Here is a 25,499-nt window from a genome sequence, read left to right on the forward strand (position 1 = left end):
AAGATGGCCCACCGCCAGGCCTTAATGGACTTTTGGAAAGCAAAGAAAATAATACATCACAGGTAGAGAAAGGAGAGGTAGAAAAGGGGTAGTGGTCCTAAATATTTCTGTCTAGCCAGCACATATCTTAGAAAATGACCACGGCTATTCATAGAAATACTACCTGAGACTCACCCAGACTCCGATGCACATGAATACACACAAGCCATTTGTCATTACCTAGAAAACAAGAGTATGCTTGTGTGTATCAACGGTTATGAAAAAAATGACAGTAATGTCATGGCTTGAATCGCAAATGACACTGTGAAACCTTTTCCCACTGTCTCATATTGTGAATGCTGGTGTGTTACACACCTTATTGCTTTTTTCTGTCATTGTAAGTACCAGTCGGATCTAATTTTTCCAAATCTGACATCTATGACTTAAGTTACCTGCGCAACACGCTTATGCACTTCATGATTTAGAGTTGTTTAATTCCGTTTTTATGAGATCAGTTGACTCGAACAAGAGGAATTTCTTCGCAAATCTCCGGAGCTCGGTTCCAATAATGTTTGATGGCATGTTGCTAAGCTAAAAGCGCAGTCTAATAAGCAACAGTCTAATAAGCATTAAATTATTGCACATGCATGATAGCACTCTTTTTTTCCCTTTTTTTTAATGAAATATGTAACTGTCATTTCTCTCACCTCATCCACCATATTGGATTTATTTATTTACTGAGCTTGTTGTAATGCATTACATGGAGGATGTGCAATGCTTTGTGCACCATGTGCCATCCAATATGGTGGATGATGTGAAAGAAATTATGATTATAAATAAACATATTTAATTAAAAACTGAAGAGTATTGGCAAAAAATGATCAGAGGCATTATTTTACCAATTTTTTGGTCTTAAGGCCCTTTCACACCTTGAGCGATAACTATAAATGACTGTAACGTTAGATAACTATATAAATATATATTTCTTTCCACACCAGTAGACAATTATTATAAATACATGCTGCAGTTATCATTTGTATCTTTAAAGGCTAGAGCTCTTTCAATTTGGGTGGATTCGGATTGTCAGTGTTTTTATTGTTCAACTGTAAAAATAAAATAAAATAAATCATTCTGAAATTCATTCCATCTGTGTTGTTATCATTATAGTTGTGGTGCAAACTTCCCTATTCTCATGGAATTTGAAAAATTACCAAAAGGTTATAGTTTCATCCTTGGTTTGAACAGCCCTTTACACAAATAAATCCAATAACACAGATAGGATAATAGAAATGAAGCTTATAAATGAAAACTGATAATTTATTAAAAACTAAAGAGGAATGAAAAAATAATTCATTGTAATGGGAAAAATTATATTTTACACAGATTTTTGTCATATAGGTATTGGTATGGATATTAGACTACCACACTATTTAAAGAGGTCATATGATGTTGCAAAATTATTGTTTCTCCTCTATGCCCCGCCTTTCTGAAACGTGTTGATTTTTATAAAGCTCATCGGTCTGAAAAGCGAGGTGTGCTCTGATTGGCCAGCTATCCAGTGCGTTGTGATTGGCCAAATACCTCAAGCGTGTGACGGAAATGTTATGCCCCTTACCATACTGTGATGCCCTGTCCGGCCGGAGCGACGAGACATAAACATTAAAACCCATTATAAGCCAGGCATTTGTTGCATCCAGTGGGGACATAATTACGGATTATAATGACTTATACTGTTTTTTTATGCGTTGCGTTGCATTGCACCGCGTAAACATAAAGCCATGTCTGCATTTGTGATCGGAAAAATTACAAACAACAAGCGCTACTCTACACTGCTCAAAACTCGCGTTTGAATCGTCAGTGGCAAATTCTTTAAATATAAAAAAACGTACTTACAGTCTGTGAGTCAGAACAGCCTGCATTGTAGTCTATTCTTCCAGGATCAGGAAACAGTCCTCCATAAAATGCGCTGGACACATCTGAATATTTGGGTTGAACTGTTCTGGAACAGTGTTGTAAATACAGCTTAACCACTGATTTCTAGTCATGTCCTATTTTGGAAGGCCAAACACAAAGTAGTTTCGCTTTCACAACGAAACACACGGCGGGCTGGAGTGAGCAGAGGCCAGAGGCCTAGAGTGAGCGGAGGCCGGCTTGAGTGAGCGGCGGTGGGCTAGAGTGATCAGAGGTTGGCGGGCTTGAGTGAGCGGAGGCGGGCGGGCTTGAGAACGTTGTGGCTAAAAGTTACGCCTTCTTTCTTTGCGTGAGCATTTGGGCGGTGTTATGCAAATTTTACCACATCGTGACGTAGATATGTGGGGGCATGTTGGAACGAACAGTTTTAGGTAGGCGTGGTTGACTCTTAACTTTTATAAAGAATATCTCTCTGGATTTGAGACTTTAGTCTTTGCAACTTTACAGATCTTCTTTATGCACCAAGAACTTGTAACACTCCAAAGAGAAAGGAAAAATTGAAATCGCATCATATGAACCCTTTAAGGTGTGGTCACATTTACCATTGTTCAGTGAATTTTCATGGGCAAAATTCACTTATTTCAATAGGAATCAATGTGATTGGAAATTTGTGTGCGCATGGAAGATTTTCCTATGCAGATTGCGAAAGGTTTTCATGAATTTGCCGCGATAACCAACAGAAAGCTGCTTGGTTTGAAAGTGACTTTGAAAGTGCTGTGCTTCATGCATCACTATATACACTATTGGCAATATACAGTGGACTTTTTTTGCACATATTGTGAAATTTTGCTAATGTTGAAAAAAAAAAGCATATGCTGGTTAGGCATGTTTTGGTAACTGGTTTGGACCAGCTTAAACCAGCTCAAACCAGCTACCATGCTTTAAATCATGCCTAACCAGCATATGCTGTTTTTTTTTCAACAGGGGTGATCACACCTTTAACTTAGCGACATGCTAACAGACTTCACATCTGGTGTGTGCCTGTTATACCTTAAAACACTGCCTATGGACGAAGCTCCCTCTGTTTTGGAACAGAGCCAGAGTGTGCGACCTTAAATTATTCTGAAGTCAGAAGAAAGTGTGTTGTCAGTTGTGAGAGGACAGGCTTGCTGGAGCTCTATATCTTTGTCATCTCAGCATGAGTAAAAAGCATAAAATGTCACATCACAGGCACTCCTGATGCAGGGGACAGGGGCTTCATGAAGTGTGTATGTCGCAACTGTGAGGAGAACCAGAGATGGCGCGCTGCAGATGACAGCCGCATGAGCAATGGGGAGCACTCTGATTATACAGCAGGGTTTGTGAGCATGCATGCGTTCAAAGACATACATGTGTGCACTCATATCAGTGAGTGCTAAGAATGTCAGGATGTCTGTTTCCTAGGGACTTTTGACAGCTTTTTCTCGCATCTTTGCAGGGATTTAGTGAAGCCTGTATTTTCCTGCTCTATGGACAAGATGAATCCACTGATCCATGCTGTCATCACAAATAGACTAAGAGAATCTTAAGAAGACCAGGAGCACTGTTACTTTCTGGACTAGAACAGTAACCTTTCAACAGAAAATGACCTGTGGTCCAAGTCTTGGCAGGTAGAGCTTGTACTCCGGTGTGTGGCATGGTGGAGGGTGAACCGACTTTGAATCTAGCTTGATTTCACTCCCTTCCTTCTCCCTATTGTCTTTGGCTGGTTTGTGCAAGGCGTTAAAGGGGTAATTCACCCAAAAATTTTAATTATGTCATTTACTCACCCTCATGTAGTTCCAAACTCATTAGATTTTGGTTAATCTTCAATACAGAACTAATTTAATGGTGGACAGTAGTGTGTGCTATTGTCACATTCTAAGGGGTTCTTGTGTGCTCTATGTTTATGTGACGATTACTGTTTATATGTGACCCCAGGCCACAAAACCAGTTGTAAGTCACACAAGTATATTTGTAGCAATAGCCAACAATATATTGTATGAGTCAAAATTATTGATTTTTATTTTATGCCAAAAATCATTAGGATATTAAGTAAAGATAATGTTTTGCACCCTCAGATTCCAGATTTTCGAATAGTTGTATCTCGAACAAATATTGTCCTATCCTAACAAACCATACATCAATGGAAAGCTTATTTACTCAAAAAATTGACCCTTATGACTGGTTTTGTGGTCCAGGGTCACATATGTAAATTAAAGCCTACATTAAATTTGTTTATAATATAAAGTGATCACATCTTTTCACAAGACTTGGGATAAAGTGGTTGATTCCTATGGATTTATTTTATGGGGCCTTTATGGCTTTTTTGAATCTTCTAATTTTGGTTACCTGGACTGGAGGAACAGAAACCTCCCAGGTTTTATAAAAAATATCTTAATTTGTGGTTTAAAGAATAGCCAAAGTGTTATGGGTTTGGAATAACATAAGGGTGAGTAAATGATGATAGAATTTTAATTTTGGGGTCCCTGCTGATATTCTGACAGAATACAATTTTTTGCAAGTTCACAATATCTCATTATAGCATAGTAGATGAAGTGGAAGAAATTATGTTTTTGGAACAGGGTCTTTACTCCTCATGTCATTTTCTTTCTTCTGGAAAACATGGAAAAAGATATTATGAAGAATGTCTCAGTGTTTTTTCTTATATTTTATTTTATGTTCTACACTCTTAGAAGAAAAGGTTCTATCAGGCGCTTCAAACAGTATATGGAACCCCTAAAAGGTTCCATATAGAACCCTTTTTAAGGGTTCAATCAAAAGAACCCTTTAGGGTTATTTGTAGCCTGGGAAAAGGTTCTAGATAGAACCCTTTATGGGATTATTCTTTGGATTTAATTTTAGTTTTATTTTAATTACATTTTAAGACTTAAACAGCCCATATAGCTACTTTATCACTAGAAAAACTGAAATAAGCATAACACATCAAGGTGTTGTGTGATCATTTAAGACACTTTTATTAGCTTTTACAATGACAAGCAATATATAACACAGCAATTCATAGTGCAACAGTTACAGGGATTAACATAAATCCATTTTTTTAATTATTTTTACCTCTCTAAAATAGCACTCTCCAGTTTAGAAATGTTGTTTTTTCAACCCCCTCCACCTTACTCACCCATCCAACATGTCAGTCACAAATATATGTTGATTGCTAGAATCCACAAAAAAACTATTGAAAGTTAACTTGCACAAATAAATAAATTGAAAGTTGACTTGCAAAAATAATTACAAACAATTAAATGCATAAGTAAAATTAGAATGTGAAAAAGTCATCAGATAGTATATTAATGACAGTCCTGTTTTGCATCTCACCACCAGGTCATTACCCTTTACCTTAAATAAATGTCAAGTATTTACTCCACATTCTCCTATAAACCAAGTAGTCTGACTTTTTTTTGTATACTGCAACTTTTGCCAGTTCTGTAACCCATGAAAGATGGTGAACCACATTTCTGAAAAGGGAGAGAAAAGACTAACTAGTAGTATTGTTTTTATATTTATAAGCATTAAATGTTACATTTTACATTCAGATAAGCATTTAAACAATAAAAACAAAGGACCCATGACAATTTCAGCACTGGGAAGAGCTAAATAGTGCTGATTGAATTTAACTGAGTGATGGCTTTTGGATGCTCCATAGTACTTAACAAAAAGTAGACAGCAAACAGATACTTCTGGCATCTCTGTGTTATTGGTCAGTGACACATCCATTTTGATGCTAACTCTCCTTGCGATGAGTAGGCTTGACATCCTAAGATGAGGATACAAGTCAGAGAAACATTTATTAGACCTATGGAGAGAGTACAGTACAACAGGGAAAAGAAAGGAATCTCTCACAATTAAATTAAATCTTAAAACTTACTTGAATTAGAGAGGAGTGTGGTGTTTTCATCTGAATGTAGATGACCAAACAAGTAAGGCTGCATGCACTCCATAGTCCAGACCTGCAGTGACAGTACAAAATATTTATTTATCAATTAATCATAAGAACCTGCATGATAATATGTGGAAAATAGAAGAAGAAGAATATATATCAGTAACTTCAGTTAGCTGATTGATGAGTTTCCCAAAGTTCGTACAGTGAGGGAAAATAAATAATGTACCTTTTGTGTTATTGTTTTGCAGCAAGTTGGTCATGTTTCCTCTGACTTCCACTTTTCAGCACTCTGATAAGGTGGTGGTAAAACTTTAAAAGTGCTCTCTGAGATAGATGAACATCTACAACAACAAAATACAGTGTGTTTAGAATAATATACAATTAACGTTACTTCAGCAAAACAAATAATAATATTTTACTCTACTGCAAACAACAAATACTCACAGTTCTTCACAGAAAAAATTTTAACATCTCCATCAGCTTCTCTCTTTGTCCTTCTTAGTTTGAATTCATGTTTATACCGGCTGGCAGACGGTGATTTGACCGAAACTTTGTTTCATCTTTTCCTATACATATAGGTCCAATACAATCTACAGGGCAAAAAATATTAGGATATATCATGAACTCTCGCCAGCATTATTGATCAATTCACAACAGTTTTATCAAGATACTTTAGGGATTCATGTTAAAAATGACAAACCTCCCGGCGAAGAATTGCGCAGGCCTGGACAACGCGATAAACCACTTTTCTTTTCTTTTTAGCTTCTTGAAATAAACGTGTAACGTTAGGCTAACTAAAAATGACAAGGGTTTAGGTAAAAGTAATTGAAATAAGCTGCAATTAATTAATTTTCTCACTTACCAATGTAATCGTCGTTGTCCCGAGCGCACCGTAACCGTTGAAGTTTAAACAGCGGCGCTCGCACGCTTATTAGTGATTACTCTCGCGAGAGGCGCGGCAGAAATGCGCATAAATACACATTCAAGTTGTTTGCCGTTTATGTCAAAGATAATTTTATGCATCTGTTTGGAGGGATGAGTTATAAGAATAGCCTTTTAGAATCTAAATGAAACACTGAAACTCCATACGATATGAGCATGTTGTTCGTCAATAAAAGAGCTGTACAGCATCTTACATGGCATGATAACTAACTTGCAATCATGTTTGTGTGCTGATTAAATAGCAGACTATAGCGTGTACCTATTAATAAATAGATACAATTGTCCAGATTGCTATACACTGCTAGTACACATGTATTTCTACCTGATCAGTTTGTTGATATAAATTAATAGTTTGATTCAGTGATAGTAGACCTAAGTAAAACCAGTTAATTTAGATGTTACGCATTTTTTCAGTGTACAGGATCACGTGGCAATTATTTTCTATTAAACTTGAAAGTGCAGACGTAAATTTTAAGTTTATTTTCTTCGGAATAAAGGTGTGTCAACGTAAAATTGAAATAAAAACACAAATACAATGTACTATAATAATTTTAAATAGCCTAACCATACATAAAGCATGGTTTAGCCCAAAGAACCCTTTTTTGCCAAAAAGGGTTCTTTCTCCTTATATAGAACCTTTTTGGCATAAAGGGTTCTTTGGAGTTGAGTTGAACCCTAGGGTTCTATATAGAACCCCAAAGAACCCTTTTTTTAAGAGTACATGAGGGTGAGTAAATGATGCTGGAAGTATAGTTTTTGGGTGAACTATCCCTTTAAGAAATAATAAGTGGCATCAGGTGATCTTACAAGCTTGTTTTGGTCTGGTTTGCAAAGCAAGATCTCTTCAACTTATAGAGACTGGTCTTTAAAGCCAGAGTTTTTGCAAATATCCCTCATTATTCTTCACATTAGATAAGTCTTTAAGGAGTTAAGAACCATATTTGAAATATTTCAAAACAACAGATTGAAAAAGAGGAGTGAAAAATAAAGATTCATGTCATATCCCATTAGCAACAGTATTTCAGTTCTAGCTCAGTGAGCTGTCCTGGACTGTTTCTCAAACATCTGTGCCTAATTATTCCTCTCTCCCTTATAGATCCTGTCTTTGGGAAGAGGTACTCCTTTTGCATATGGTCTGTGATGGACTATTAATTGCTTTTCCTTCATTTTCTGTAGGATAGACGGTACTAATGACAGCTCAAAGCCAATTAGAGAGGAGAGGAAACACAGGAGAGGAAGTTGTCACATATTGGTGTCTCTCCATGTTGTCTTCATCGAGTGCACATTCGTGCACAGGCCACCTGGGTGTGCGCTTTCAGTGTACCCTACATAAGAGCCAGTGAAGATCGTTGTTCAGCTGTCCCTCTCTGAAAACTGCTAATCAATGATACTCCTCAATGCTCTCTGTATGTAAAATTAATTTTTGTCATGTCAACTCTCGGAGGGATTGGCATGGTAATGTACATGACAATGTTAATGTATTTGGTCTTGGCAGAAAAGATCTGCTACACTGCTGCTGCGGCTGAGCAAGTACCAAGACTTGCTACTGCCAATACATCCACAACATGCTGCTATGAGCATGTAAGAAATATTACTCCATATAGCATACATGAATCACCTCGTGGCAGATCTATACAGGTGGAGCTGGGGAAGGTGGAGGGTTTCTGAAGCAAGCTGCAACTGCTACTGCAAGCACTAGTCATATATTTGAATGTTGAGCAGTGAGCTCATTGGCTACCGATACAGGAGAGAACCAATCAGCTGTGCCGTGTGATAATGATGTCATTAGGTCAGATTGAGTAAACCTATCGGACTGCGCCATCTAGAGTTTCATGCCAGAACTCTGTATTTCACTGGTTCTCTGTTGCATGCAGATTTGGACATTTATATTGTCTCAGAGGCACAGAGAGAGAGATAAAATGATATATTGTATATATTAATTAAATTAGTATTATATATTCATTTTTGTCCATGCATTGAAAGTCATTGGTTTGGACCCCATTAATGCTGTATAGGCAAAATCAGATTCAACATTCTTCAAAATATCTTCTTTAAATGATGACAGAATTTAGTTTTTTTAATGAACTGTCCTTTTTAAGCAGCACTTTGGTTCAAGACCCTAAAATGACTGCTAACCACTTTGCATCTCTAAAGGAAGGCAAAGTATATAATTTAAAGTATAAATTAAAATATAATTGTCTCTTTTTTTCCTCATGATTTTTTCTTGCGACAGCGAGTTCAACTCAGTTAAAGTTTGAATTGATGAATTTTGTCTGCTTTTTTATATAAGCAACATCAGTTGAGGCAAGTAGCATTTAATATTTTTATTTTAGATCCATTTGAAAATGTTTCGGTAAAGGCAGTAATCATGGGTTAAAAAATAATCTGAGAGAATATTGATCTTTTAAACATAAATGGATCTAATGAATAAGTGCCTCGGATAGAAAAGAAAGAGAGCCCACTTTATCGCTTGGGACCAATTCTCGAAACAGAACGAAGCCGACCTTAATGGAAGTCAGGCTGTTCTGTACAAAGTCTTGTGGCTGGCAAGATGGCCTCTGGGACCTTGAGCCCAGGCCTTTTGAAGAAGTCTCAGCAGGAAAGCTGAAGACAAAGCTGATTGGCTCTCAGTAATGTCGTCCTGGGAGAAGATCACTCAGCAGGAATGTCCTCTTTCATCAAATGAAGCAGACCTCTCTCCACACTTCCTCGATTTCTCTAGAGCACGGTCTCTGAAGCCTCTTATGCTTTTGACCTTTTAGAGTCAGAACCTGATAAAAAGGGTTTTAAACTAACAACTGAAATGGAGAATAGAGAAGGGTTTATTTCTTTTAGAATAAATGGAAAAATCTTTCTCTTACTGTTTCAAATGGGAACATGACCAGTTATATTTCATCTTGACCACATAAATCCAACATGTTCTGCCCTGCAACTCAAAACCAGTCTGATGAATGCTACAAATGAATGGTTTGCTATGTTTTCATCCATGTTCAAGAAAAAAAGATTGTATCAAAAATTGCCTTTTTTTTATGTGCATCTAAGAATTTCAGTAAATCCATCATCTTTCCATTGTTTATGCACATGTAGTCTTTACATATTTAAAACTGATTAAAAAGTTTTTCTGCACATATTGGAAATTGTATCCACATCTTGGTGTTTCTATCCAGCACTTTTAATATGATCTCAAAATTCACATTAAAAATATGTGGCTGGAAACCCAGGATATGATGACTAGCAGGCAAACGCATTTGGAAAATATCTGAAATTACGCCTACTACACTTACACCTTATCAAACGTGGGCGAAAGAAGTAAAACTATGCTGCATTTTGGGAAATGTGTCGTGCCTTAGATAATGTTGGAGCAATATCTATATATCCTTTTAGCACTCACATTTACTGCTGTTCTGGGGACGATATAATATTTCTTCGAGCTGTTCTTTCCAAATTAAATGTGTCAGCAATAAAGGTGAAGCAGTATTAGTGTGTACATGATTCACTTGAATAACTTAGAATGAACTAGATTTTTAAAAAGAGAGAAAAAAACAACCTCTGTACCTCGTCAAAATATGCAGCTGTGTTCTTTTGGAAGTTATTGATTTCATAAAAGCTTTGATTCGTTTCATACTATAGGGCTTACTTCTCACTAAACATCAGAGGAAACCTGCTGTTTTTATAGAGTGTTGTCATTTTCCCAAGCCATTGAAACCATGAGAGCGTTGCGAGCACCACATTTCCAATACAATCACATTCAATGTGTTCCTTTAACTTTAACTCAGTGGCCTGTTGTTAGGAGGAAACGTTGAATATGTATGGGTGAATATGAATCTAATGAGGTCATGTGCTTGATGCCTCCTTTAAAAACAATGTACTGATTAGGATGCACTGACCATTGTTTGTTTTAGGGAAAATGGCCTGAAATAATTACCTTGGCACAATTAAAATCACAGCCCCTTTGATTGCTATGGCTGCAGGGCTGCAGGACTCTGAGACATGCTTCACTTTCCTGTCTGTAATGTGCTCCGGGTCAAGAAGTTTTTCTCTTTCGCTCACCTTTTGTGACACTTGCCCATTATAATGCAGTTGTGGCAATTTAACCAACTGCAGTTGTACCACGGGCAATTTTTCCTCTGCTGTCTGAGTTCAATTGAATTAAAATCAATAGAAAAGGCCTCCGGTATAACAGACAAATCTTCATTCAGCTTCTCAATTTAATGTTCTTATGTTGTGGTGAGATCTTTTGTGAATTTTTTCCTGTCTGTGTTTGTGTACTAAAAAAAACATAAAATATGAACACGTACTACTACAAAGATGTAGCATACAGAGTACAGAATATATATATATATATTGGACCTATATTGTGTATATATATATAAACAAATTTCTTAATGTTTATATAGTGAATATAACTGAAAATTGCAATTGACACATTTGTAAAGCTCTTCACTCTAGTATAAAACAAGCATCCAAGCATATTGAACACCTTTGAAGGGACTCGGAATGAGGTGGAGTGTTATCGGTTGAAGCCTGCGGTGCAGCTTCATATCTGTAAGCAGTGAAGTTGCATCTGCATTCGTTGCAGTGAAAGGACTGCTGCTCTTATCAAAATAAGCTCTCGATGTGAGAATATTCTCAGTGTTTTCTGAAGCCAGGAGCCACTCGAAGCCCATTTTAGTGCTTCAGCAGACTGACCTGTAGTTACACGCTATGTCTGGGAAGCCGTTTGGAGTAAATAAGATGTTTACTCATTTAATAGCGATTTTCTTTGAAGGCAGTCTCTCTGATCTAGCTCTGTCCTTTTGCAGACTGTTTTGAAATGCCTGAAAATTTCATGAGCAGGCTATTAAAATGTTTCTGCCTAAAAAGTCAGATTCGTCTACCAGCAAAATACCCACGCAAATTTGTGTACATATTTTACATGAACAGTTTACCATATCTGAGAATGAGGTCGCTATAAAATATATCCTTGGATGTTGAACTGCAGATTGACTTGAGTTGGAAAAAAGAAAGCTTTCTGGTTTTCATTAAAAGCACATTGATTTTTTATGCAAGGGTTTTGTAACCTTGAAATGTTCTCTCAGAGGATAGAGGCCATCTTTCACTTGACTTTCTGGAGCTGTTGAAAGGTTAATTTTCACTCAAAGAGGAAATCTAGTATTTAGAGATCTAGTATTTAGAAATCGAGTATTTAGAGATCTAAATTGTAGCAAGGGTCTTTTCTGCTAACCTTGTTTCAGTAGAAGTCCGATTTAGAAATCGTGACTCGACAGAGTTTGAAGATGTAAAATGTCCTTGTGCATCACTTCTCAGCCGTACTTAATAAACGATTAATGGTAACAGAGTAGCGAAGGCCTTCTGGGATGTTATTTAAAGGGGGCATATCATTAAAAAACGTGTTTTTTTTACCTTCACAGACATAACCGACTTTTTTGTAAGTCGTGTGTTTTTAACAGAAACTTTTATTTGTGTATTTGACAGTGTAAGTGCAATAAGACAAAAGAGAACTCACATGCCGTGCGACAGATGCTTTCTGTGTGTGTGCTTCAGATGTGTGCACTCAGAAAACTTTAACTGTTTAAACTGATATGGCCTTAAAACGCATGATTTGAGCGTGAAAGACATGACAATCAAAACCAAACAGATGTTTTTGGGCAGAGTATCTGAGGTACGAGCTGTAAAGGCACAGCCCTATTTTGGAAAAGGGGCGGGGAGCAGCAGCTCATTTGCATTTAAAGTGACATGCACATTGCTTCCACTCAAAATTGGCATTTTCAGAATGATATAATAAATGCTCTGTGGGGTATTTTGAGCTGAAACTTCACGGACACATTATGGGGACACCTGAGACTTATGTTACATCAAAAGGGGCATAATAGGTCTGCTTTAATTCAGGCATGATTGTTTTTTTATTAGCAGTGCAGCTTTATGTGGACTAGACACTTTTGCTAATATGTCCAGCACCTGGTCGAATTATTTATGGACAGTTTGTTCCCACCTGATTTGGTTTTGAATTCGTCCTCATGTTGCCTCTCTGTTTTTCTTTGAGCGTGATTTCAATCACATCTCTCAAAACTCTCCTGTCTTTTGTGTACATACGTGTGTCTTTTTTCTCACCCTCTTAGGTGAAGTATGGGCGTTTTGCATTTGTGTGGGATGCAGCTGTGCTGGAGTATGTGGCCATTAACGACGAGGACTGCTCGCTCTACACCGTGAGCAACAATGTGGCTGACAGGGGCTACGGCATCGCGATGCAGCATGGCAGTCCCTACAGGGACATCTTCTCTCAGAGGTACTGTATGATGAGACTCTTATTGTCCATATGTAGCCAGTCGTCTCTGGGCCCTTCTGTTATACAAGAAGGAATTTTCAATTTAAATTTGGCATTTAAAGTCTGAGTTTGTGATTTCTCAAATAGAGTAGACCAGGGATGGATGGAACACGAGCTGAATTAACAGTCATTTTAACCACTTAGAAAGTAGGTATAGGAATGAAATCATTATTATACATGAGTGACAATAGACGGTAGCGAAAATTCAAAGTAATTCCCAAAAATAAAGTACAGTACAAAAAAAATATTTTGAGGTAGAATTTGGTCAGCTTACTATTAAAGGACAGAATTGATATCTTTTGATTCTCTTGTTTGATTTGAAATTTCACACTTATTTAAAACTTTCATCTAAATGTAAGAACAAACCTAGAATTATCATTTCTAAGCATACAGGAAGGTTCTTAGCATTGCTTTCTTCATTTAATTCTACTGGACCTACAAGTATGGAACAAAATAGGACCGTGTTTTTCATGTAGGACAAATGTTTCATGTGTTTGTTCATTAATATTTTTCAACCAGTTTGTCGTTTTAGATTTTATTTTTCATTTTTATTAAAAAAAATAATTTTAATTGTCTTTTTCTTTTTTTTTTTTTGCTTAAAAATAAAATTGGGTGGAGTTGGGGGAAAGTTTTTTTTACATTTTAATATATTAATATACAATATATACATTTAAAAAAGTTAATTTGTTTAAAATAAATGCCTATGCATAACTTAAAATGTAAAAAAAAAGTATTTTCTATTGTTAAAAGCCCAATTAAAAAAAAAAATATATATATATATATATATATATAATTTGTAGCAGACAAGTATTAGAAAATTATACCAAAGTTTGAGATAAATTTCACAAAGAAAAAAAAACTTCTTAAAAAGTGTTACAACTATTCATGGTCTCCACTGTTAAAATTCATTAATGCTGGGTCTTGCGTTTGTGATTTTAAAAACACTTCCCTGTTGGGCCTCACAATTTATTTTTGTTTATTTCCATCTGAGCAGTGTGTTGCCTGAAATCCACTAAAGGTGTGTGGTCCTTATTAACATAAACATACTATTAATTGACATGCACATTTTATTTTTCCCCCGTCATTGTTGTGGTCTTGGACAGCTATCAACTTTAATTTTAATAGAGCAATTTAAAAAGTTTCCTATGGCTTCTGAAACAATGGAGAGGAAATTGCTTAGCAGAATTATATGAGAGTGTTTTATAATAGGCTTTCAAATTTAGCCAGTCAACTGAGCTCAATTCTTCAAGTGAAAAGACAAACTCTTTTGCCTCACCTAAGAGGCAGTGCTTTTGCGCAGTAAATACAGCACCAATGGAGATCAAACGTATCAACATACGATTCTTAATGACAGGAACATGTTTTTCCACCCCGCTGCTACAATACGGGGAGCTGAATAAAGATCCACGCCATGTTAAATCGCTCACTCTGAGTGAAATTGCTATTGCTATTGAAATACCAGTATAGTGACAGACTGAGAAAAATATGATAGCATGGTGTGATGGACCCATTGTTTGGATAAAATTCGATACATACTCTGCGTTTACTCATCACCAGGGGTCTGAAGAGAGAACATGCTAGTGCAGTAGCTGAACACATCTGCCATAGTGCTTAAGTAAAGTAGCCCACAGAGGGAAGAGAAAGAGGAAAACTTGACAAAACACTGAAATGATAATAAGGTACCAAAAGGAAACTGTACTGTAGTGAAAGTGCACCTTAATCACTTACATTGTCCTCTAGGTACAGTTGTTCTTTGTAAAATCCTGTTTACCATTCCAAATCACAGATCACCATCTTCCATCTGTTGTTTCCATGAGACTAAATGCATGCGTTTTTGTCAGCATACTGCACAGGAAGCACAGATGCACCTGAAATCTCATAAAAACTCTTGACAACTTGTCAGATGATCTATAAGTGAAGAATCTGTGCGTAAATGACATATAATTTCCCTTTTAGTAAGAAAAAATCAGATCTGCAATCTGCTTTGTAGAATTCTGTAGATGTCCAGCCCATAGAGTCCCACTGAATTTGTTCTTCAGTTGGAGTTTATGGCAGCCACCTGAACCATAGATTTAAAGGGGTCCTATTATGCTCTTTTACAAAGTCTTGATTTTGTTTTGAGGGTGTACTAGAACAGGCTCTCATACTAGGTTGTTCGAAAAACACATTATTTTTCACATATTCTACATTATTACTATACCTCTCTCCCCAGTCTGGCATGAACGGCTCGAATAGTTCCTGTATCAAATGATGGAAATACGAAATGTGCTGTGATTGGTTAGCTGGGCCAGTGTGTGTTGTGATTGGCAGCACTCGGCGCCTGGTCGGGAAATGTCACACCCCTTACCATAGCCACCTACGAGCTTCAGTGTAAATATTGCTCAAAATCAAATCAATTTGAGCGCGATTTAAACCCGGATGATTGAACCACTCTAAGTTCGCCTGCCTTGGTGTCTCCGACATAGTGATAACACTCGTTGCCTTCTCTAGTGCAGCTCAACCAGGTCTCGTCCCATTTGTCGATATTTGTGATATCACAAATCCCGGAAAATATGCGTTGTAGTCCAAACGAGTCGTTCGTTGTAGTTTTTAAAAAGTGATTTCTGTTAAATAAAATATCTCCTTTTGAATTGGACTTTGAACTTTGTAACTTTGCAGATTTTTTTTATGCTCAAACAGCAACATTACAGACTAACTAAAGTTGAAAAAGCATAATAGGACCCCTTTAATTAATACAGGAAGATTGATATTGATTGATCGAAAGGCTCTAAACATAGCATTTTTTGGGTTCAACCTGGATGCTGTCTTTTAGTGGAGGTCTGTGAGAGCAGCATGAGTGTTATTTGTATTGGATAAACTACAATTTGTATTAGGGCTGCACGAGATATCGAAATAAAATCGATATCGCAATATGGCTTGGTGCTCATGATACTGTGTTCAGCGTCTCACAGCAGCTCAGGTCATTTACTGTGAACATGTCTGAGTCTGAGTCACAGAAACACTGTATCTTCAGCAACACACATGTATTTATTTGCCAGAAAACCACCAAAATAAAAGCTTGATGGCTTAATGTTTAAAAAAGGAAGACATTTAGACAAAATGTGTTATATGTACTGTATACTGTATATTTGTATATTTTTAAATATTTACATTTTATTTTTACATTTTCCTTTTTTAATTTTACTGTATTATTTGTATTTTTATTTAGCAATATTCACACACAAAATATGATTATTATTTTATAGTCATATTTAATAGGCTGAAAACAAGTCATTCAGGCTTAAAAGGTTGGTTTACACAATATAAATTAATAAAATAATAATATCAGTGAAAAAAAATTGTTTTCAGCTTTTTTAAATTATTTTTATTTTACAGATTCTCTCCCCTACAAATTTACCCCATTCATTCCAGAATAATTAATTATTTTTAAATAGAGCTGTTCATTTCATTTAGAAATAATTTCTGTATTTTGTCATATCTCAATATATTTCACAGATGAATATTGCAATGGCAGTTTTTTTTTTCCCAATATCCTGCTGCCCAAATTTATATGCCATGTCAATACCATAAAACAGTTTTTGAGCACTGTATTTTTTTGCTTAGGGAGGGAGAAGTGCATCAGAAGTAGTAACACATTTAGTGTAGCACTTAAAATGTTTTTTTCCTTGCATATTTCTATTTGTAAATATTGTAGAAACACATTTCTGACCTTGGTCAAATATTTTTTAAGTTGTTTATTTAGTGGTATTTTGAGAAGCAGCATTTAAGAGTAATGTTTTGCCATTTGATAAATGAAATTTGTGTTTCCTCCTTCTTGAAAATCACCAGCCGCCACTGATTTGTGTGTGAACGTGTTTTTGTGTGTAAATGTATAGATTGATGTAGTCTGCTACCAATCCAAAAAATATCAGGGAGTTTATTGTTTATTGAGTACATGTGGTTTATAATCTGGCATGTATGGGCAATTGCTAAATCATTATTTCTTAGGTTGAGCTCTAAATTACACATTATTGATTGGTGTGTTGGTTTACACTGGAGGCATGGGAAAGAGAGAGAGATAAAGAGTGTGAAATAAAGAGCGACAGGGGGTATTTTAGGTGTTTTGAATAAAAGCTTAGCATTTAGAGTAAGTAGAGTGCTTTCTTTCACGTTGTATTTGATATGTCTTGAGATGTTTAAACAGTTGCCATCTTTATCTGGAAACAGTGTAGTTTTTGTATTTTACAAAATTTTAAATTATTTATTTATTTATTTTGGATTACTAAAGCTCATACTTAGATTTTTAAAGATCAGGGCTGTGTTTCCCGATAACGCTCTCTCTTAGCGCACTATGAAGACTCTAAAAGTATGCCTTAACTAAAGGTGTACCATTTCTAGGCGTGTTCCCCGAACTATACCTTTGAAGGTTGCTTAAGATATGCCTTCTTACGTGTGAGGTGCCAGGTGCTGTCCATGGCAGTGGTGCTGAATTGGTTGATATCAATGGCTCAAGAATCGATTATTCATTCTGTGCATGGGCTGCTTCACTGTGTTATGTGAGAAAGTGTTGATTTTAAATAAAGTAACTCTTTCCTGTTAGAACGCAACAAATTTGTGTGAAACTTGTAATTTTGCTTTGCAACATACATCACATCAGGGAAGAAAACCAAGAAAGAAAAATATATGCCCAGAGCACCTCCCAGTGGGCACCACATAAAATACAAGGAATAAAACCTACACGAGACACTGCTTAAAGGGGTCATATGATGCTGCTAAAAAGAACATTATTTTGTGTATTTGGTGTAATGAAATATGTTTATGCGGTTTAAAGTACAAAAAACACATTATTTTCCACATACTGTACATTATTGTTTCTCCTCTATGCCCCGCCTTTTTGAAACGCATTGATTTTTACAAAGCTCATCGGTCTGAAAAAGCGAGGTGTGCTGTGATTGGCCAGCTATCCAGTGCGTTATGATTGGCCGAATACCTCAAGCGTGTGACGGAAATGTTACGCCCCTTACATACTGTGGATGCCGTATCCCGGCCGGAGCGACGAGACAAAAACATTAAAACCCATTACAAACGAGGCATTTGTTGCATCCAGTGGGGACATAATTAATGATTATAATGACTTATACTGTCTTTTTACCTGTTGCGTTGCATTGCATCGCACCGCGTAAACATAAAACTGGGAAGCCCCGGCTTAGCGTGCGCTGAGGCCGGGATAGAGTGAGCTGAGGCCGGGCTAGAGTGAGCTGAGGCAGGGCTAGCGTGAGCCGAAGCCCCGGCTTAGCGTGCGCTGAGGCCGGGCTAGAGTGAGCTGAGGCGGCGGGGTCAAGAAAGGCGCGCACGGCGGATGCGACGAATGAGCGGCAACCACGTGTGATGACCCCGGGCTGGACTCCGCTTTGTCCACGGTGAAAGTTGATGTATTCCCTCAGCGACCAGCACAGATCAGCTCTAGGCATGACGAAGCAGATATCGTCCTCTTTTGGAGGACCAAACAAAGTAGTTTCGCTTTCACAACGAAGCACACAGCGCCTTCACGACTGGCTGCAGCGTCAACAATACTACAGCGAGAATAAAAGTTACGCCTTCTTTCTTTGCGTGAACATTTGGGCGGCGTTATGCAAATCTTCCCACATAGTGAGGTAGACATGTGGGAGCGTGTTAGAACGAGCCGTTTTAGGTAGGCGTGGCTGACTCTTAACTTTTATAAAGAATATCTCTTTGGATTTGAGACTTTAGTCTTTGCAACTTTACAGATCTTCTTTATGCACCAAGAGCTTTTAACACTCCAAAGAAAGGAAAAATTGAAATCGCATCATATGACCCCTTTAATAATTTTACAGCCTTTAACAGAAGAGAGAAAAAAATAACAAAATAAAAATAACACCTTGGGCCTACACAAGTCCAACAGAAAAACATTGCGTTAAGAGTGCTTTCCAACTAGAAGCACTTCAGAAAAAGTTGAAATTGCATTTATCAGGACTCATGGGATATTAAAAAAATAATCCGAATTGCAAACTCAATCCAACCCTGTGGATATTTTATATAATTTTGAAATGAGTGCGCGAACCCGCAACCTCATGCCCAAACGTAGCCTATATCACTAACTGGCAGTATGCCTTCACTGGCCTTTGAATGATTCATTTATATTATCATAATAATTTGTATTGTTACTCCACAACCAGGGTTGATTGCCCAGCAGCCGCATCACATATTGGTGTAAATCACAAATGTTTGTTATTGGATGTCCTACTCAATAAAAACGCAACAGGAGAAACATATAATCAACAGCTACTATTACGGAGAGAAAGAGGAGAGCTGCAAGCAGCTGAATTTGTCTCGACAAAATCGGGCCAACAAGATCTAAAAGTTTCTGAATTTACTGCTTTGCCGGCAAATGTGTTTTATTTGTTTTGTTTTGTTTTTTCTAAAGTTTTAATGTACTATTTGGCTCCACGGACAGCGCCATCTTTGAGTTTGCACAACTATTATATTCATATAGAATGAGATGTAAAGAACTGTGAAAAGTGATAAGATATAGCTAAGAGTGGTCCAGACCAACCTTACGAAAGTATGACCTACGAAAAGTATACTTAACTAAGAATGTTTCAGGGAAATGCGTATTAATGATAAGGTACAGGTTAAGGTACAACTTAAGAATGACATAGTGTTAAGAAGGTTTCGGGAAACGCAGCCCTGAATAATTTTGGTTGAAGAAATGGGTGGAAAATATTCCTTAGTCATATAGGAATCAAAATATCATAGACTTGATATTTTGATTAAAGGGGTCCTATTATGCTCTTTTACAAAGTCTTGATTTTGTTTTGGGGGTGTACTAGAACAGGCTCTCATACTAGGTTGTTTGAAAAACACATTATTTTTCACATATTTTGCATTATTACAACACCTCTCTCCCCAGTCTGGCATGAACGGCTCGAATAGTTCCTGTATCAAATGAAGGAATATACGAAATGTGCTGTGATTGGTTAGCTGGGCCAGTGTGTGTTGTGATTGGCAGCACTCGGTGCCTGGTCGGGAAATGTCACGCCCCTTACCATAGCCGCCTGCGAGCTTCAGTGTAAATATTGCTCAAAATCAAATTAATTTGAGCACGATTTAAACCTTGTAACCACTCTAAGTTCGCCTGCCTTGGTGTCTCCGACATAGTGATAACACTCGTTGCCTTCTCTAGTGCAGCTCAACCAGGTCTCGTCCCATTCGTCGATATTTGTGATATCACAAATCCCGGAAAATATGCGTTGTAGTCCAAACGAGTCATTCGTTGTAGTTTTTAAAAAGTGATTTCTGTTAAATAAAATATCTCCTTTTGAATTGGACTTTGAACTTTGTAACTTTGCAGATCTTTTTTATGCTCAAACAGCAACATTACAGACTAACTAAAGTTGAAAAAGTGAAAAAGCATAATAGGACCCCTTTAAGACTGTTTTGTTTTGAACCCATTACCCTAGCAATGACATAGCTAGCAATGACATAGCTAGGGTAATTAACCCTAGCAGTTCTTAAGACCACTCAGAATACCTTAGCAACAACATAACAGCATGGCAACCATGCCCAACACCTTAGCATCATGGCAGTGCATTTTGTGCAGGCTACCACTACTCACATTTCCTTCATAAACTGTAAAAATCTAGTTGCATCTTGTTGTTTTCATCAGCAGGGTTATTAGAGGAGTGAAGACCAAGAGTGAAGACCAATTACCCTATTAAAAATGGCAGACTCTAGAGCGATCGCCGCTTATACCTGACATTTGCAGCCCACAGTGCCAGTCAATTTCCAGGACAGATGTGAACTTGCTTATACTCCTCAGGGCAGATACCCATGTCAGCCTGGTTATGGCCACATGTCGCCTGTTTACACAAAGTCAGTCCCTTAGCAAATGGTGCTGGGAACACATGACATTTTGGACTCATTGTCCAGCTGATAGAAATCATTAGAACAGAGCTGCAGTAAACTTCTGCCATTGAAAGCGCTGAGCTTGGTAAATAAATACAATGTTAACACTGCAGATTTCTACCACATGAGCGGTTCAACATAAACAGAGCCGGGGGAATTGAACACGTCCCATATCCCATACTATTATACCTTTAATTATCCTAATTATCGACTAATTGAACTTAATTTTCCCTAAGCTTAAAGGAATAGTCTGGGTTCAGTACAAGTTAAGCTCAATTGACAACATTTGTGGCATCACAAAACTTGTCCATCGTTTTCTTGCAATACAAGGGAATGAAGCCAGTTTGGAAGATTTAACTGCCTTTTTTATTATTTTGTACTGTTCTCTGAGGTCCACTTATAATGTTATCAAGATTGTTACATCAAAAAACATAATTTAGAAGTAATAGGCTATTTTCTGTCCTGTTTTGACCCCCCTCATCAGAACGCTTTGTTTGAATAGGCATGGCGGATTGTAGACTCGGAAGTAAACACCCACTGCTATGATTGGCTAAAACTTATGTATGTTTGACAGCGTACATCCTTCATAAATGGACGCTGCTGTTATTTAGGTTAAAAACGCATAAATACTCAGTACAAGTAATCAGCATTATGACACAAATGATGTCAATCTGAGCTTAACTTGCACTGCAATCCAGAGTGTTCCCTCACTGAATCTAGAGACTTAGAAATATTACAGCATCTTCAATCTTCCTTTAATGTATGTATATATATATATATATATATATATATATATATATATATATATATAGTATAGTATAGATATGTTCGGCATAGAGATTAAAATCAAAAGAGTGGCTATTATACTGATATTTGTCTTTCTCAATCTTTTGAGATGTCTAGCATCCCTCAGATATTCTGATTGGAATTGATAAGCTGAGAAGAAATTCCCTCTGTATTTCCAAGGCAAAAAAAACTGCTTGCCTTTGTCTTTTTGTTCCTTTTCTCATCGTGTTTTCCCAGCTCTTATCAAGTAGTTTGTCTCCCCGCAGTTAGAGACATCTAATAACGTGATCATTTCTGCTGCAGCTGGTTGCCATAGCAACAGCTCCAGCAGTCCACACTCGAAGCAGCGCGCAGGGCCCGAGAGGCGAGCGAGGAGACTACACGACAGACAGACCTGAGGAGAGAACTGCAAATCCCCACCTGCATTATCCCCGAAGAACAGAAAAATGAGTTTGAAGCACTACCGCAACCCGGCACATCGAGAAACAGAGAATCAAGCTCAGTGTCATACTGAGGTCTTAAATAAAAGCTTGTTGCAGTTACCAGATCACCCAGTTGTCATGGAGAATCAGGTTGATCTGGGCTTGGGCTGTTAACAGGGCCAAGTGTTTGTGTTTAGCGCCTGATATTGAACATGGACCACAGCCAGCTGAACTCTCTTGGTCATTGATATGGCAGTTCAAAGACAAAAACACAGGTGAATCTGTTGCTTGCGTTTTGCCCTGGCTTGTCAGTCGAGCACAACTTGTTCAGCACACACACCGCTTATCTCCCTCTCCTCGTCCTCACTCACCTTTCCCTCCATTCATCACTCCGTTTTGAGAGGAGAGGGAATAAAGAACAAATAAAATGTCTGCTGTTGCGAAGCTGTTGTTTCTCTGTGAGAGCCTGCAGGGAGAGAATCAGATTTTAAGTGGTAAAAGGGCACATTTTTGAAGCCCTCATGAAATCAAAATTTGAATTTTAGATAGCGTATAAAGTTAATCTGTATGCTAGGGTGTAAATATAATTACACTAATCGGCAAAATAATGTGATGATATAAAAAAGTTTAAATTGCCTTTTTTGTTGTCATTGGACTAAAGCGAAAATAAATTATAAAAATATCTGTAGAATTATGTTATTATTTATTTAAAAAAAATTTATATATAATTTTTTTTTAATAGGACTGCACTGGACTAAAGATTTTTCTGGTCGACTAGTAGTCATTCATTTGAAGCGATTAGTCGACTAATCATGTTTATATTAGTAGACCATATAAATGCTTAATAAGCATTTAATTGTCTATTGCCTATCAGCACTCGTGTGCTCACATACAGCTTGACACAGCACACCGCAGAAGTAATGATTATGAATGTGCCAGGAAAAAACAGCAAGAAGACTGAACGTGCACATTTCATGCGGATTACATAATCTAAAAATATAAGTTTTCCATTTGAATTGGTTCATTTTAAAGCAGACATTTCGCTTTCTGTAGATATATTTTTCATGTCTGTGAGGCAAACCGCAGCTAATTTTTACTTCTTTTTTTTTTTTGACGCGCTCAAGTTCACAGAGACCTAGATGGCAGAAAGCACACCCTTGAGCACAAAGCACAATGTTTTTTTTGTTGTTGTTGTTATTGTGAGTGCACACAAATAAAAGTAGACCTTTCTCAGATTCAAAAGATGTATTACTCTTATCTGTATGAGCTAAAATGATGGAGTATTTTAAGTTAAATGCAAATGATCACACTGGCGCCTCCAAGTTAACTGTCATACAGCGAGCGCGCTATTGTTCAGCTTCCATACTCCACACAAACAATAGTGTGTTCAATAGTGCACATTTGTCTAGGTTAATGTTGGAGTGAGCAGTCATGTAATGTTACTGCTCCTTGATAAGCCAAATTTGCAGTCGATGATCAAAACGAACGTTTGGATGTCCTGACCGATGTACTGTAATTACCACACAGACCAGCTGTTAATGATCTGTCCATCAAGGACTACATGACTTCGCCACTTCCTGTGGACTTTTTTTCTGCGAATAAGCGACTAATGAAATTTTGAACGACTAAGCGTCTTCTGGTCAACTAACGGTTAGTTGACTATTAGGGGGCAGCCATATTTTTTAGTAAGTCAGTTTATTTGTAGGGTGCTTTTCAGATTAAATATTTGGCTATTTAAATAAAATAATAAATATTTAAATACAAATCACAAGCCCAAACTTCCTGTTTCAGTAGGAAATGCATCAACGCAAGAAAGAAGACCTTGTTCATCAGGTGATTCGTTTTCATGGGGTTTCATGGTGAAGAACATTTGATGTGTTTGATGAAAAAATGGCGTTACAGACTTTTCTAGAGAAGTTTAGCAAAAGTGAGCATGCTGAAAAAAAACTTTCTTTCAGCGTATGGCATATATCAGTGGGCTTATCTTCTCAACAAACAAGGTAAAATCTCCTAGCATCTGAGATGTCTACTGTCATGTCTCTCCTGAGACTCCTGAAGACAAACATGTGGCGTATCCTCAAGGGCAAAACTGGACAGTTGATTCTCACAGGAAAAGAGCCTGGTGTTAATTCCTGTGGATCGCACCGCTCCTCATTTGTTAAAAACACCAGGGTGTTAATTCATTAAGCACCGAGACTGTTAATTTGCCCAGGACCAGCTGCCGGAAAACCACAAGGTCAGAAACAAGCTTTCTAATAGGAGTCCTTGAAGGCTGAGACTTATTTTAGACTCGGGTTGAAAGATGTCACAGAAAGATTAGAACAGAATAAAATGTTTCCTTAAGAATGGTTACACAAGGCATTCTTTTAAATTCATGCTTGTTTCTTCCTTGTCATCCCATCAGTGTGGTCAGATGTAACCTATTATCTGAGCCCTGAAGCAGCACAGGGCTCTGTTGACCCACCGAGAGTTGACACATCCATCATGGAAACGCTCATAAATGCCACAGACTAATTTTTCAAGGGTAGGCCGATCCATATGCCTGTGATAGGAGTTGTTCTGTGGTGACCTCCAGTGGAAATGAGGTCTTAAAGGAATAGCTGTTACTGAAGACCAAGACATCTCATCTCAGAACTCATTCATCACAGTAGTTTAATAACATGAAAAAAATTTAAACATGAATTGGAAAATGCACCAATGTTAAAATGGCTAAATGTACTGTACATTCACCACCATGAGGAAACCTTTCAAATGAAAACATGGAGAAAAATATGAAAAATAAAAGCTAATTCTGAAAAAGCTTATATTAATAAATAGTATAATTGTTTTGAAATAATACTGAAACAACACTGCTGTCGTACACCACCTGCATCCTTCCTACACTATTACAAAAACTGTAGAAGAAAAAACTATTTAAGTCTTTCTACTTCAAAATTCCATGTTTACTTTAATATGTTACTTACAAATTATTTGTAATTAATCGGAAATTACTGTCCATTTCTGAGTGAAAATAGTTTCTACATTTTTTCAGTGTATTACACCAATCTCATGCTGAGTTTTCATTAAATCAGTCATGGCAAACTTATTTGTAATTCTTTTAATGTTCCTTGAGGCTCACTTATGTTAGTTTATTTTCACAAACTATATTTGCAAAACACGATTATTTTGTGAATATTAACAACATGAAGGTAATGTATGGCTTCTTGAGACCTTCTTGATACTGCATTTGCCATGCTGTTTATATATATATATATATATATATATATATATATATATATATATATATATATATAATACTCTCACATGTGGG

At 37.1% G+C, this 25,499-nt stretch overlaps 1 protein-coding gene and 1 long non-coding RNA gene across 2 annotated transcripts in view; one reads left to right on the top strand and one right to left on the bottom strand.

Annotated features, from left to right (window-relative positions):
- LOC107568412 (glutamate receptor ionotropic, delta-2-like) overlaps positions 1–25,499 on the top strand; it is a gene marked incomplete at its 5' end in the record, with an annotated part of 188,150 nt that overhangs the window by 151,018 nt on the left and 11,633 nt on the right. Inside the window, one exon of the mRNA XM_016254389.1 lies at positions 12,871–13,037. Coding sequence (XP_016109875.1) covers positions 12,871–13,037 — 167 coding nt within the window. The remainder of the gene's footprint in view (positions 1–12,870; positions 13,038–25,499) is intronic.
- On the bottom strand, positions 5,534–6,772 carry LOC107568415 (uncharacterized). Its single transcript, XR_001606750.1, has 5 exons — positions 6,510–6,772; positions 6,254–6,399; positions 6,036–6,150; positions 5,795–5,876; positions 5,534–5,683 (listed from the first exon to the last, which is right to left on the bottom strand). It is a non-coding gene; the product is annotated as an uncharacterized lncRNA (long non-coding RNA).

This window comes from Sinocyclocheilus grahami, unplaced genomic scaffold (assembly GCF_001515645.1).
Source record: "Sinocyclocheilus grahami isolate Dianchi unplaced genomic scaffold, SAMN03320097.WGS_v1.1 scaffold1241.1, whole genome shotgun sequence".
Classification (NCBI taxonomy): Eukaryota; Metazoa; Chordata; class Actinopteri; order Cypriniformes; family Cyprinidae; genus Sinocyclocheilus; species Sinocyclocheilus grahami.